The sequence below is a fragment of the Rosa chinensis genome, chromosome 6 (genome assembly GCF_002994745.2).
Source record: "Rosa chinensis cultivar Old Blush chromosome 6, RchiOBHm-V2, whole genome shotgun sequence".
Lineage (NCBI taxonomy): Eukaryota > Viridiplantae > Streptophyta > Magnoliopsida > Rosales > Rosaceae > Rosa > Rosa chinensis.
Window position 1 is genome coordinate 49895434 of NC_037093.1, and position 14201 is coordinate 49909634.

Sequence of the window (14201 nt, forward strand, 5' to 3'; positions counted from 1 at the left end):
TTTCATTGGAAACAACACAATTTCCCTGGTTTTCATTGCAGGACAAGCGACCTTGCAAGCAGGAAGAGTTAGAATTTTTGTAGTACCTGGAAATTAAACATCAAAGTGTTCCACCTGAAGTACTCTGATGAACAGAATGCCCTAGTTTATCATACAAAGTACTTCCATTCCATTGCATGACAAGCCATGCACCCTTTGCGAGAACTCAAATCCCCCAAGAAAATCCATTATAAATTATGCATCTACCAAAAATGAAATTATTTAAGCAATAGCCCTTTCTCATGAACTCTTTTTTATACACAAACAACCACCCAAATCCACTGAACTTGATGTTGGTTTCAGTTGTGTCTGAAACTGCCACTCCTACAAGCACAAAACACCGCCATTACAAGTACTCAAATCTTCCAAGGAGAACATTTCAAGACAGCAAATATTGCATCAAGCAAAGATGAAATTCCATCTTCAGAAATCAGAAATATACATATGAGTGATATGACAAAGAAAAACTGTCTTTGCCACGGTGTTAATGTCAAGTAATGGAGGCCAATCCTGTGTACCTAAACAAAGAGATTCAATACAAACTCAAATTTTTTCTTGTGAAAGTGAGTGTGCTCAAATAAATGACGGCAATATCCACTCAAACGATCTTTGGGCTCATATGAAAAATCAAGATGAGCTGGATTCTCCTCGCAATTTCTGAAATGAATCTGACGCATATTGTAAATATAATTGCAAAGAAAGTATTTGCCTGTCCACATTTGATACTTTGATGCTGACAATGATCCATTCCCAGTAACAATATTGTAACTCCAATAAGGCGCTTCAAGTTGTACCGTAATATCTTCACTTTTGGATCGGACGTCCTTATTTTCCGATTCATACACAAGTTGGATTCCAAATTCCTTTGCTGGAAGAACGTCTCGATGACCAAGAGGGTCAAAGAATATAGCTCCATTATGCACCGAGACACGTAATTCATCCCCAGCCTCCAACTCATGGTTCTCAAACAGCCAATGACTTAGCCATAGCATCAGTCCATCCTCTTTAGGAACACCAACAGTGACGGGGCAGTATGTCCACATAAGACCCTTCGTGTCATTACTGACTTTAAGGTGCTGGCATGGGCCTAGTGCATATAGAATACATACATTTAAGCCTCGGATCTTAAGCTTAAGATGGGAAGGAACAGTTATAGACAACACTGAATCACCCATGCTTCTGTAGGTGTAGCAGTCAGGAATTGTGCTTCCATGAAGGAAAATGCTAAATATTCCACATTCATAGAGTCCCTGTTTCATGAAGATCATATCTTCAGAAATTATATATGAAGCTAGGTAACTTCACATTGTTCTTTTTTTTTTTTTTTTTTTTTTCTTTTCTTTTTGCCATCAAAGCTAATTAATCATAAAAATTATGCATATAAAAGAGAGACAGAGAGAGGAAGAAAGAGAAACCTGGAGTGGACCTGTCTTGTTTGTATCTGTCAGGTGATTGCTCATTTCGACTTCAATGCTTTCAGTGGATTCCAAATTGTACAGACCCATATATTTTATCATCTGTATGTCGATGCTTCTCAATGGTTTTATAGTGAATAAGCTTTGAACTTCAGCTAATTCTTTGCAATCCGTAAGATATGGTTGTAGGGATATGAAAAAGTTTGGTAAGTTCGTAACTTTTCTCAACGATGTACAACCTTCTGCATGCAAAGTACTTAAACTTGGTGGGAGCTCTGGAAGCATTTTGAGCTTGGTGCAGTCTCCAAAGAAAAGAGTGTCGAGCATAGTAAGAGTCTTTATGCTCTCTGGAAGACTTAGCATTGGGTTGTCACTTATATCCAGATGCTTTAACGAGGACAGAACACTAATATCATCGGAAATCTTTGATAGATTGCAACCAGCCAGACTTAAGCTTCCTAAAGACCGTGGCAAATATGCCAACGAGAAGCTGCTGGTTGCTTCAAGACTTTTTCTTGGTGATACCCACGAACAGATTGATAGCCATGGTTTATTTGATAAAAGACCGAGTTTCTCCGTATCACCAAGCTTTGAGCAGCCAGAAAGGATTAGCTCATGAAGAGATCTCAACATGATAATTCTTCTTGGAAGCTTCAAGAGATTTTTGCAGTCTTTTAGATTCAAGAATACAAGTTTCTGAAGTTCTCCGATGGATTCATCAATCTCGACAATATTTATGCAATCCTTAAGAATTAATCTCTCAAGGTTTGGGAGTCCGGACAAGTCTGGGGTTCTAACAAGACCCTGTGAATGACTGAGATCAAGGATTTTCAATGCTGGAAAAAACTGTTTCAAAGAGAAGTAATTAGAATGTAAAATAACCCCTAAATTTTTGACACAGAGAAACAGAGAGTAACATACCTTGGTTTCCTTCCATACAACTTGCAGGATGCTATGCTTCAACTCAAGAGCAACTAGATTTTTCAAACAAAAATCGGCTGGTATTGATTTCATGGGGAACCCTTGCCAAGACAACCATATTAGTGTTTTGGAAACTCTCCGTAGCCACCACTGACTTTTACATTATTGAGCAGGAGAAGTTGAAGATTGGGCATCTTTTTGAATGCCTCTGTCTTGAAGTCTGCCACACTCGATATAGAAGCTAAATTTGTAGAGGAATAGTTGATTGATTGCCAGGAGAAGAAACTAAGTCGACGCCGTCTTGAACAATTTCCATCTGATTCTTCGGCATGCCCTCGTTTATTGTTAAGTATTGCCTTGGAACTTGGAAGACATACCATCCATTAGCATAGAAAGGTTGAGCAAGAGACCCTTGATAGTTTGCGTGCCCTGCTAACATATTAGAAGACTGGGTAACTAGTTAGTGATTTAGTACACATGTACAATATAATTATGATTTATGAATAACAGAATGCTTCTTACCGATGCGTTTTTCAAAATATCATAGGCATCTTTTTGCGCCACTCTACTACGTTTTCCAGGGTCCTCAACTGATTCTTCGCGAACAATTCCTCTTCCCATGTCTCTGATTAATTGATGCATCATCAACCTGCCGTCATTAATTTGCAGTAGACATCTATCAACTAGATTTTGAACTCCACTTGCTGTGAAAAACTCAAGGTTGTCCAGTACTGTAAATGTCAAGTTTCTCTTCTTTCCTATGAAGAAACATCCTATATGAAGGAATAAAGTTTTGTCATGATGATCTTGTAGATAATCGTAGCTTATTCTAAGAATTCTTTGAATTTTGCTATCAGGAACCACATCTAACTTCTCTAATGTACTGTACCATACATGTACACTTTTTCCAAATAGAGAAGACCCCAGAACTTGGAGGGCTAACGGTAGCCCTCCACAGTGTTTTACTATGAGTGCTGAAACCTCCATGTAGCCTTCGATAGGATGAGCTTGTCTGAAGGCATGCCAACTGAAAAGCTGAAGTGATTCATGCTCATCCAATTCTGGAACCATGAACATGTTAGAAACCCCAGTGGCCGTTAACAAGTGTTTATCTCTAGTTGTTATGATAATCTTGCTTCCTGGATGAAACCACTCTCGCATTCCAAGAATCGCATTGAACTGGTCCAAGTCGTTCACATCATCAAGAACAATAAGTACTCTTTTGCAGCATACAACATTCTTGATTTTGCTTGTACCTTCATCCACGCTGTTTATCTTTTTTGTTTTTCTCCTTTGAATATCTGAAAGAAGGTTCCTCTGCAAGCGAACCAAACCATTAGGTTGTTCTGTAGTTGCTCTAACATCTGCAAGAAAACTTCTTCCTTCAAATCTATCCCGGTTCAGATTATAAGCAGCTTTAGCAATAGTGGTCTTGCCAATTCCACCCATCCCGTAGATGCCAGCCGCACCAACATCAACTGATCCATCTCTTAACCACATGTTGAGGTCTTCCACACGAGCATTTATTCCAACAGCATATGGAGCAACATTTAATGTAACGGGATCCATTTTTTTTTCAATCTCGTCAACAATATTTTGGATGAGCTGTGATTCGTACCTGTTGTAGATTGATATCAAAGATTTAAAATAAATAAAGCAAAATGAAATAACATTTCCATTTCGTTAGGGTGCAACGACTATTTGGCATCATATAAACAATGATAATCCTTCTGCTAATTCAAATTGAATACAGGAAATAACACAACTTAATTTCCTGAGAAAAGTTCTGTGTGGAACTGTGGATTCATGACAGAAGACAAAACTAAAGTCCAACAATTCCACAATGCTTTACCTACAATTCACTTAATTAGTTAGTATTATAGATATTTTGAATTATAACAGGGTCTTTAAGATTCTCAAATTGCATGTGCTTATGAAGAAAAAGTGAACAATTTAAAGTTAAAGTCCATGGTAGAGTTAGCTAGGGAATTATTTACTTACTGATCTCCTAAGACCATCCCTCCTAGATCGGCTACATCTTTAAGAGCTTTTCTCCACTTGTCCACCTTGCCGATCTCCTCCTTGAAGCGCTTTTCATGTTTGGCAAATGCATCTGCAAAACTCCTAATCTGCCACCTAACAACAGATGGATCCACCTTATAGAAAACTGGCACTACCATGTATCCATCGGTCCTTTTACGTTCCATGATCTTGGTAAGTTCGTCCAAGCACCAACTTGAGGAAGCATAGTCATTAGAGAAGACTATTATGGCTACTCGTGACTCATGTATAGCTTTATGTAGCTCTGTAGCTATATTTGCTCCTCTCTCAATTTCATCATCATCTCTGAAAGTGTGAATTCCTGCCAACTCCAAAGCTCTATAGAGATGATCACTAAAGCCCTTGCGTGTATCTTCGCCCCTGAAACTCAAGAAGGCATGATAATGACACCGGTAAGTGCTGGAAGTAGTATCCAGAACACCAGCCATTGAGAAGACTGAATTAATCTATCTTGCAAATCAATCAATGAATGATGAAGATATTGTGCTGGTTGTGAGAAAATGGATGGATTATGTGAAAGTCAATCCAATAACATGAGATCCCAAAAGGACCAGGTATAATGAGATTGAAGAGGAAGCTTCTTCTAGGGAATCTGGAAGTCAATATGAGTATGTGGATACAGCTAATTAAGGCTCCAACTTCTTTATTCATGAGAAAGGACCAAGTCTTACCTGTTTCTATCATACTTCTTTAGTTCTTTACGAATTCTTTCTCTGTTTTCACATTTTACTTAATTTCTCAATAAAAAATAAATAAATAAAATAAAAAAACTGAAGTATGAATATAAACGAGACAAGAATTGTGAATCAGAAGAAGAATTAATTCCGTCACTCTTGTGAAAAAATAAAATGCAGACCAGACTAACATATATATAGGGTTTAGGAAGATTAAAATTCTACCTCTACATGGTTCTGCTCATGTCATACAGTTCACATTCCATTTCAGGTAACAAAAATCTACTCATCCTGCAAAGAAAAAAAAGATCCGCTTGATTCTTTTTCCCTCTGAAGTTAGTTCGACAGTGAGAGAATCCTTTTCATTTCCCTAGCTCCTCCGTTTGCTATAACCTTGATAGGAAAAGCAGAGTGTCGATCAGCACCAAAAGAGGCAGGTCATTATCTCTCCATCTCGTTTTTTGTTTAATATGGAGATCCGTATCCTTACTATTCAATTTGGGTAAGAGCATCATTTGATGGTACCAAGTAACAAAAACAAGAGGAGCATTATAATTTCATCTCAGACTATAACAGAAACTGTGAACCAGCGGAACAATTTTGATAAAGAACATGCAAACAGAACACTAGTAAGAGCAAGTATAAACCTTTAGTTGGCTCTGACCCTATGGATCAAACTCTGACTGGAAGAAACGCCATGGCGGTAGGTTCAACAAAGCCATTCTTATTCTCTTTCCCTTGTTTTTATTTGGAGAAGGGTACAACAGGAAGTTTAAATATATTGTTTTCGCTAAAAGAAATATTTGCAAGGCTTGGGAAGTTGTGATTCGCGGTCACATATCGTCCACTCAGCAGAGTCCATACGAAAAGACAAACCTTTTTCTAACTTTGCCGCCTCCAGTTTAGTGTTACAGTCTTCATCTCCCTCATTTCTAATCTTCAGACAAAACCCAGAGCATCATCACCACAAGATGTAACTCACAATCTCTCTGTCTCTGTTTTGTTAGATATGATGATCATACTAAAATACTGATGAGACTTTATTTCTTTCTGCACATTTGGGTTTTATGAAAACAGGGAGGGTGGATTGAAGCCAATGGATGCAGAGCAGCTCAGAGAGAATGCTCACAAGATGGTGGATTTCATAGCTGATTACTACAAGACCATTGAGGAATTCCCTGTTCTCAGCCAAGTTCAGGTTACCATACCATCCATCATCTCTCACTTACATTTATATGCAAACCCAATCATTTGATTGGAAATAACTCAAAAGTCGAATTCTTTGTAAATTGTCCAGTGATCCTAATATTTTGGCCCAGATCATGATTGCTGGCTCTCTTACTTTGAAATTTCCATCAGTGTAACTTTGTTTAGCCACATATTGCAGCCTGGATATCTCCGTGAACTTCTACCTGATTCTGCGCCTACTCAACCCGAATCTTTGCAACATATTTTTGATGGTGAAGTTTCATGATTGGGTTCTCATGTTCTAGACATAGCAACTTTCAGTGCACTTCATTATGCTGTCACTTGTTTTTTCTCATATGCTTGAGTATGTCATTCTTAAAATCTATAAAATGTTGCGTTATGTGAAGAACAAAGTGTTATGTGATTGCAGATATTCAGGCTAAGATACTACCAGGGGTGACCCACTGGCAGAGCCCAAACTTCTTTGCTTATTATCCTTCTAATAGCAGCATTGCCGGATTTTTGGGAGAGATGCTCAGTGCTGGTCTTAACATTGTGGGTTTTAGTTGGGTAACTTCTCCTGCAGCTACAGAGCTCGAAATTATTGTTCTTGATTGGCTCGCCAAATTGATTAAACTTCCCGACGAGTTTCTTTCAGCAGGTGTGGCTCTAGTGACTATTTTCTGACTGAAATTGTTTGTGTGAACCTTAAAGCTTATATTTTGCCAAAGAAAGAATATAATGCTTATATTTGATGACTAGGAAATTTTCTTCAGCTGTGTGTAGTGGGATGAGAATCACATATTTAAAATTGACAGTAATTCAATTGCGTTGAGCATATGGACTTAAAGTTGGAGATGTTGTTGCAGGACAAGGTGGTGGTGTGATACAAGGCACTGCAAGTGAAGCTGTTCTGGTTGTAATCCTGGCTGCTCGTGATAAGATTTTGAGAAGGGTAGGAAAAAATGCCCTTGAGAAGCTTGTTGTTTATGCATCTGATCAAACACATTCAGCTTTGCAGAAAGCCTGTCAGGTATCATAGTTTCTCTTTTTTCTATTCTTATTTTTACACTTCAAATTTTCAGAGCAGAATGTTTATAACCCATTTATAGTTCTTAGTAGATGGGCAGTGAGGATAATTTCAAGCAGGTTATTTATGTACTAACATGATGCCATAAAATCTGCAGGCATTCTCTCAATTCTTTTGTTTTTTGCAACTTTTTATCTCTACTTCATGGTGTTTGCATGACTTAATCAACATGCATTCTTGTATTTATTGTTTAACTGCATATTGATTATGTATTTCAATTTTCTTGGTGTTTCTTGTTTAACGGCAGATAGCAGGAATCCATCCTGAGAATTGCAGGACGCTGAGTACCGACTCAACTACTAATTATGCTCTTTCGCCCAGTGTACTTAATGAAGCAATTTCAAATGACATCACCAGTGGTTTAATTCCTTTTTTCTTATGTGGAACAGTATGAAACAAACACTTTGTATACTAGTTTGTTTTTTACCATTTTGTTCTCGATCATACCTTTTCTTTTCAAAACCTACAAATTGGTTTTGCCTTGTTATCTCAGCTACTGAAATTTTGCATTTGAATTTACAGGTTGGTACTACTTCTTCAACAGCGGTTGATCCTTTGGGAGAACTGGGAAAGATTGCTAAGGTAACTAGTTATTTTAAGATCAATACAAATATCTAATCTTGGTTCTGCATCGCCAATCAATTTTTTGAAAAACCGTTTAGATATTAAGACCTGGCAGAATAGTTTTTTGGTGCTTGTTCCCAACTTCCTGCTTGTAGTGTTGTGGTGTTGGAAGTCAGTTTTCACAATAACGGAACACAATGTAATCAACACACATTAAAGCCTTTATCCAGTTTTAACATAACGGTATTGCTTTGCATCTTCCCAGAGCAACGAAATGTGGTTCCATGTGGATGCTGCATATGCTGGTAGTGCCTGTATATGTCCAGAATACCGCCACTACATTGATGGTGTTGAGAAAGCAGACTCATTTAACATGAATGCACACAAATGGTTTCTCACAAACTTTGATTGTTCGGTGCTTTGGATCAAGGTATGTCATTTTTCTGTTAGTGTGAATTTTTTGTTTGCTTATTACTTTGAAGATCCTCTGCATTTTTTCCACTGCTCCTCTGAATCATATGCAACATCTTAAGAAGGATTCAGCCTGATATGAAACTTAAGAACCTGACGCATACAGTTTTACAAAAAGAATACCTCTGGGAGTTGAATTGAAATGCAAAAAATTTTATTTTCTTTACGTCAACCTTTTGCTCTCATCTGTCAGTTCATGTTGCCTATTAATACAGCAGATACTTATTTCTGATAACAGGATAGAAATGCTTTGGTCCAGGCCCTGTCTACAAATCCTGAGTTCCTGAAAAACAAGGTAAACTTGTTTCCACATTATTATCTTTTGGGAGATTCGACATGAAAACAGACCACATTTAAATCCAAATTACGAATATACATTGATGCCTATGTTTATGCTGCCAGGTTAAGACCTAAGAGTTACTTGATGTTGTCCGACTTTTCTCTCTACCAGGCTATTTGTTTGCTTAATAATGCTGTTGATACTGCAGTCATCTGAAGCAAACATGGTTGTGGATTACAAAGATTGGCAAGTTCCACTTGGACGTCGGTTTAGGTATGCCTTTAAACGTATTTTTGCAATACGAGATAGTGAGTACAATCTTTCTGTTTGAGAAGGTAGTATAAGTTGCTTTTGAGCTTGATTGCTTGAATGATAAGAAAGCTTCATGTCACATTCTAGCAGATTTATGTCATCTAATGGTTCTCAAGCTGTATGCTTTAGAATGAACTAAATGTAATTCATCTTAAAGAACTGACTGATGCGTCCAGATCATTGAAGCTATGGATGGTGTTACGACTTTATGGTTTGGAGAACCTCCAGTCCTACATAAGAAACCATATCAATTTGGCCAAAAAATTTGAAGAGCTTGTTGCTCAAGACCCTAGGTTTGAGGTAATGGCATTCTCCATGAACTTTTTTGTTTGACTACTATATTCTTAACTTGTGTGACTTCTTCAACTACTTTGCTTCTTTCTGATAATTTGCCATAACTGGCAGATTGTTACTCCAAGACTTTATTCGTTAGTTTGTTTCCGCCTTCTGCCCCCTCATGGAAATGAGGCCTGTGCGAGCAAATTGAACAATGAACTATTAGATGCTGTAAATTCAACAGGGAAGATTTTCATTTCTCACACGGTAAGCTCACAATCAAACACCTCCGGACACATTGACACTATGTCTTGGTTCTGGTTTTAAAATGGTCATTATTGTAACGTGTACCTAATGAGAGATTATTATACAGGTCCTGTCTGGTACATACATATTACGTTTTGCAGTAGGAGCTCCATTGACTGAGGAGAAGCATGTGAATGCAGCATGGAAGGTTTTGCAAGATGAGGCCTCTGCACTGCTAGCAACCTCTTTAGGATGACCTTTCTTCCCACTACTTCTTAAGCCTTTTTTTTCTGTCGCAGTGCAATGCCAATTAAAACCCATAACATATTTTTACATTTAAAAAAGGCCCTTAATCGTAATTTTCGTACAAAGGTACAGTCAGCTAGCTAGTCATGTCTGCACAACCAAATGCCTCGAAGGCTTTAGTTCTTTTTTCATTTTTCCCCTTTCATAGCCAATGCTAAAAATGCTTGAAAAGAATGCTATTGTTTTTGAGGCATTTGGATATGAGGAGGAAAAAATAACCAATAAAAAGAAGACATGTGTTCAATAACTTATGGAATATTCTTCACATTCTGGTTAGTCAAGTATTATCCATTAATTATCTCAATATATACCTATGCCGTTAAACTCAATTGCACAACTTAATTGCTTCAAATCCCTCAATGAGCAATTGAGGTTTGAGCATGTCAATGAGGTTGCTTTCTCTTGGGATGTCATTGGGTCCATTATATTTTGCAGTGGGATAAAGAAGTAGATACTCTTACTCAAAAATGAGGCCGGTATAATCCCCTCGCTATACACATGGCTCAAGAGCTCTTGTTTTTATTTATCTTTGTCCATCTCTTACTTCGTCGGAGGACAAAATAAGTAGAAGGAAGAAGTTAGTAAGTAAATAACAAAATTGTCCTACATATATCCAAGTGGGCTTTACATCTGTATATTTTCATTATTTTGATCTAGAGGACTCGTCGAAAGTTGGAGAGAAAATGGTCATTTCCCTTCAATTCCAATCCTTAACGTTTTTCTTTTTATTTTCTGTTCCAACTTATGAAGGGGCTCGAAGGGATTGATTACGGTTCTAATTAATTACCAAGACCTTAATTAGTTTTCTTTTTATAAAATTAAATCAACTAATTAGTTCAAAAATAGAAGTTTTTGATGCTCTACAATCTCAATTTAGAGATAATTAACAGAAGGAATCTTACCCAGGATTTTGTACACCCTCTAGTGGCGGCGAGATTTTCCCGACGGTTGAGACTTGGAGGCTTCATCATCATCTAACAACCATTGCCTCCATCTTGGTGTGGTGGGCGGTGTCGTTTTTAATTTCGTCAGGGTGTTGTTTTATCTCGTCGGATCCAACTTGTAGGGACTTATTGACTTTTGGGTTGGTTCGAGGGCCTTGACGTGGATTTGATCGGCGACAAGGGCTGGTGATCAGCAGCATGGTGTTTGGTTGCCTGCATCTGTTGTATATCTATTTTGATCTTCTCTGGTTGTGATATATCAATTGTTGGTTTCGGTTCATCGGCGATTTTTCAGTGCGCTAGAGGAATATGATTTACTGGAAGTGTCGACTGCAGGAACCTTGGCGGCGGCGGTGATAGACTGGCAGAAGGTGCAGGTTGCATGTGCTCTCGTCGACTTTGCTTGGGTTTGGGCCTTGGGCATAGACCTAGGTCTTGTGGGTGCAAGTTCACATGGTTTTTTTTTTAACTCTGCTAGGAAAGCTCTTAGAGAGCTCTTTGTTTTTTTTTTTTTTGAAATGAGCCTTTGTCAAAATATTTGGTTTCATCGTACTACAATTGTGTGCTTGGTGTCTGAAGTCAAGTGGAATACATTACCTATAATGCGAAGTGTTTTTGTTTAATATAGATTACTCAGTGCTCATATTATTATCATAGAGTAGTTGTCTTTGTACTATTTTAACTCATTTTCAGAGTCATATTTAATACTATTAATCAGAATTTTTTGCTGGTGTTTCTAATTAAGTTATTTCTCTCATAGGAATCATTTAAAATGGATCCCACAAGCGCCGATTTTTTTCATTTCTAGTCTAAATGAAAAATATTTAGGTCCAATTGATCTAGAAATGAGTTGGTCCACATAAAAATGAAAAATTGAGTAAGATAACTGATAGGGAAAAAGATATAAACAGTACCCGACCTATGGTCCACTAGTAACTTCAGTACCCAAGTTTTCAAAACTATCACAATGGTACCCAAAATATCCTGCCCGACCCAACTTTCATACCCGCCGTCCATGACGGCGTTAATTATCATGCCACGTGGCATTTTCTTAGGGGTAAAACCGACCCTTACCTCCACCATTCCCAGTTCCCACCATGGTTGCCATCTGCAAATCCAAACGCAGAGGAGACCAAGGCTAATCTGCAAGCATCTTTAGGGGAGGTTAGGGAAAGAATATAGGCTCAAATCCATTTTTCAATCACAACCCAAAGAAATCTTGTGTGTATGTTTCAAATGGAAAATTAGGAGGAAAAAATTTCTATTTTCAACGAGAGAGAGAGAGAGAGAGAGAGAGTTTAGGGAAATCGGTGAGCGATCTCGGTGGTGGAATCGCTGGTTGAAGCCCCACAGCTGGCCAGACGAGTACACCAGGCCGAGCGCTGGTTCCAGCAGCCCCGCGTCTCCTCCTCTCCAGCCCAGCGTCCCCCCCCCCTGCCGCAACCCCTGCCGCGAAGCCCCCGCCAGACCAGCAGCCTCGCCTACCCCCCCTCTGCGCGTACATCTCCCTCCACGCTATTGCCCCAGCATCAGCAGCCCTGGGTCCGCGTCCCGCGCCTGCTCTTGCGCAGCCCACCCAGCGCAGCAAGCCTACAGCCTGCCCACCCTCGATCTACCAGCAGGGGAAGGAAGAAGAAGAGAGAAAAGAAAAAAGGAAGAAGAGAGAAAGAGTGGAAAAAAAAATTGTGACCCAGCCCAAAGAAAAGAAAAAAAAGAGAGAAAGATGGGTGATGCCTGATCAGATCCAAGAAATGAAGTTAATTTGCCCCAATTCTGGGTTTCATTCTTTTGCCAATGGTCCGGAGAAGATGATGACAGAGTTAGGAGGAAGAAGAAGATGAAGAGAGCTTGAGGAAGAAGAAGAAATTCAGTGAAATGACGAAAATACCCTTCAAAATTTGACAGTTGACTAACTCCGTAACGGCCAACAGTGTTTTAGGTACTAAAGTTGGGTCGGGGTCCGAACTTCAGGTACTATTGTGATAGTTTTGAAAATTTGGGTACTGAAGTTACTAGTGGGCCATAGGTTGGGTACTGTTTATATCTTTTTCCCTAACTGATATTATGTATTTGATTGCTGAGAGATTTGTGACGTGTGAAAGTAAAGATAAACGTCTATAAACATCTAATAACCTAGTGTATGTTGCAAGGTCCATCACCATTCACAATCACATTTTGCCTGTTCCTAGCATACAAATCTCTGGCAACATTGTATCAAAATAAAGAATCTGTGGCAACATGTAGCTTTGCTAGCCTTGGACCACTAATGTACCATTTTGAAATGAGCTCCTTTTCGCCATCACAATCAAAATGTAACACATATGATATGACTTTGTGATCAAGAAAATTTGAAAGGGATTTGAGTAAAAGGCTAAGCGGTTGAATTGAGTGCTTGACCTTTCTAGCTGCGCATCATAATTGCAGAGAAAAGGATGATGGATTATTTCCAGGATCTAAGTCATCATCACAATCCACTACACCCACAAGGAGACAATGGTTTTGAGTCATCTCTCATAAATTATGATCTTGTTGAAGATAAAAAGGATATTTATTGACGATACAACAAAATTTATTGTGAATTGCAATACATCATCTTACATGACACATGTTAAAGAAATAGAAGAGACAATTAAATGAAACATTGACACAAGGATTGCAAGGCAAAAGAAAAACCATTCCATCGCGCAAAGAAAAAAAAAATCTTGTGTTTAATTGTTTGTAATGGCACCAATTCTGAAGTTTCTCAGCCTGGCTTTGATTTTCAGTGTGATTGTAGGAGTGGACTGTAAGTGCTCTAAGAACAGGCTCAAAGTCACACAGTATCGAACAGGAGAGTTGTTGCTCACCAAGCCAGTGTGGAGGGTGAAGATCACCAATGACTGCCCCTCTACTCAACTCGATGTTAAACTAAGTTGCAAGGGATTTCAAGCCGTGCAAGATATTGGTCCTAAGCCAATCTTGGCCAAATCCGGTGGCGAGTGTCTCCTCAACGATCGAGCTTCCAAGTAAGTTTGTTGACTATGGTATTGCTATGATTTACTCCTTAACTTGATTAGAGTTATTCAAGTAATTTTTGTTCATCAGTTTTGTGTTGACTAGGGTTACAAGGAAAAAAAGAGGGTGTTGCCATATATACTCAGCAAATACAGCAAAATTTTCACATTTTAAATAATTAACTAACCTCTTCACACACATTCGAAACTATTAGTTGAATAAAGAAAGCCAAGGATAGCGGAAGCAGATTAATTGCTTGGTTTGTTAGAATGGTAGTTCGTCTTCGTCTTCCCAACCTATCTATGCGCACGAGGATTTCATTTTCACCTATGCTTTTGGCATTCGGTTTCCTTTTCACCTGCTCTCCTCCCGAATTGCCTGTTCTTAAGAGTTTGAGCTAGCTCAGTTAAAAATAAAAAA

At 38.5% G+C, this 14201-nt stretch overlaps 2 protein-coding genes across 3 annotated transcripts; one reads left to right on the forward strand and one right to left on the reverse strand.

The window, feature by feature from the left end:
- Window positions 1-315: 315 nt before the first annotated feature.
- LOC112171502 (disease resistance protein RPV1) lies at window positions 316-5073 on the reverse strand. The gene is made up of 6 exons (XM_024308678.2): window positions 4377-5073; window positions 2898-3993; window positions 2740-2804; window positions 2376-2529; window positions 1455-2300; window positions 316-1289 (listed from the first exon to the last, which is right to left on the reverse strand). Exons 1-6 carry the CDS (start codon window positions 4862-4864, stop codon window positions 558-560), a joined length of 3381 nt encoding a protein of 1126 aa, XP_024164446.1. The 5' UTR covers window positions 4865-5073; the 3' UTR covers window positions 316-557.
- Window positions 5074-5792: 719 nt separating this feature from the next.
- Window positions 5793-9918, forward strand: LOC112173098 (phenylacetaldehyde synthase). 2 transcript variants are annotated; one of them, XM_024310645.2, is made up of 14 exons: window positions 5793-5813; window positions 5908-6083; window positions 6188-6308; window positions 6498-6570; window positions 6729-6959; window positions 7168-7331; window positions 7636-7776; window positions 7911-7970; window positions 8218-8382; window positions 8662-8718; window positions 8912-8976; window positions 9192-9315; window positions 9421-9558; window positions 9665-9918. In XM_024310645.2, the coding sequence occupies exons 1-14, from the start codon at window positions 5808-5810 to the stop codon at window positions 9791-9793; spliced, it is 1650 nt and encodes a 549-aa protein (XP_024166413.2). In that variant the 5' UTR covers window positions 5793-5807; the 3' UTR covers window positions 9794-9918. The 2 variants fall into 2 exon arrangements, with proteins under 2 accessions (XP_024166413.2, XP_040365208.1); XM_040509274.1 differs by lacking the exons at window positions 9192-9315; window positions 9421-9558; window positions 9665-9918 and having other exon boundaries at window positions 8826-8945.
- Window positions 9919-14201: the final 4283 nt, after the last annotated feature.

What these genes read in the sequence shown, in the direction of transcription:
- LOC112171502 (XM_024308678.2), bottom strand. Translation starts at nt 4,864, where the DNA reads ATGGCTGGTGTTCTGGATACTACTTCCAGCACTTACCGGTGTCATTAT. An exon ending in GGGATGGTCTTAGGAGATCA is followed by an intron (nt 3,994 to 4,376) that starts GTAAGTAAATAA and finishes AATCTACAACAG; the next exon opens with GTACGAATCACAGCTCATCC. An exon ending in TTGTATGGAAGGAAACCAAG is followed by an intron (nt 2,301 to 2,375) that starts GTATGTTACTCT and finishes TCTTTGAAACAG; the next exon opens with TTTTTTCCAGCATTGAAAAT.
- LOC112173098 (XM_024310645.2), top strand. An exon ending in GAGCATCATCACCACAAGAT is followed by an intron (nt 6,084 to 6,187) that starts GTAACTCACAAT and finishes TTATGAAAACAG; the next exon opens with GGAGGGTGGATTGAAGCCAA. An exon ending in CTGTTCTCAGCCAAGTTCAG is followed by an intron (nt 6,309 to 6,497) that starts GTTACCATACCA and finishes CACATATTGCAG; the next exon opens with CCTGGATATCTCCGTGAACT.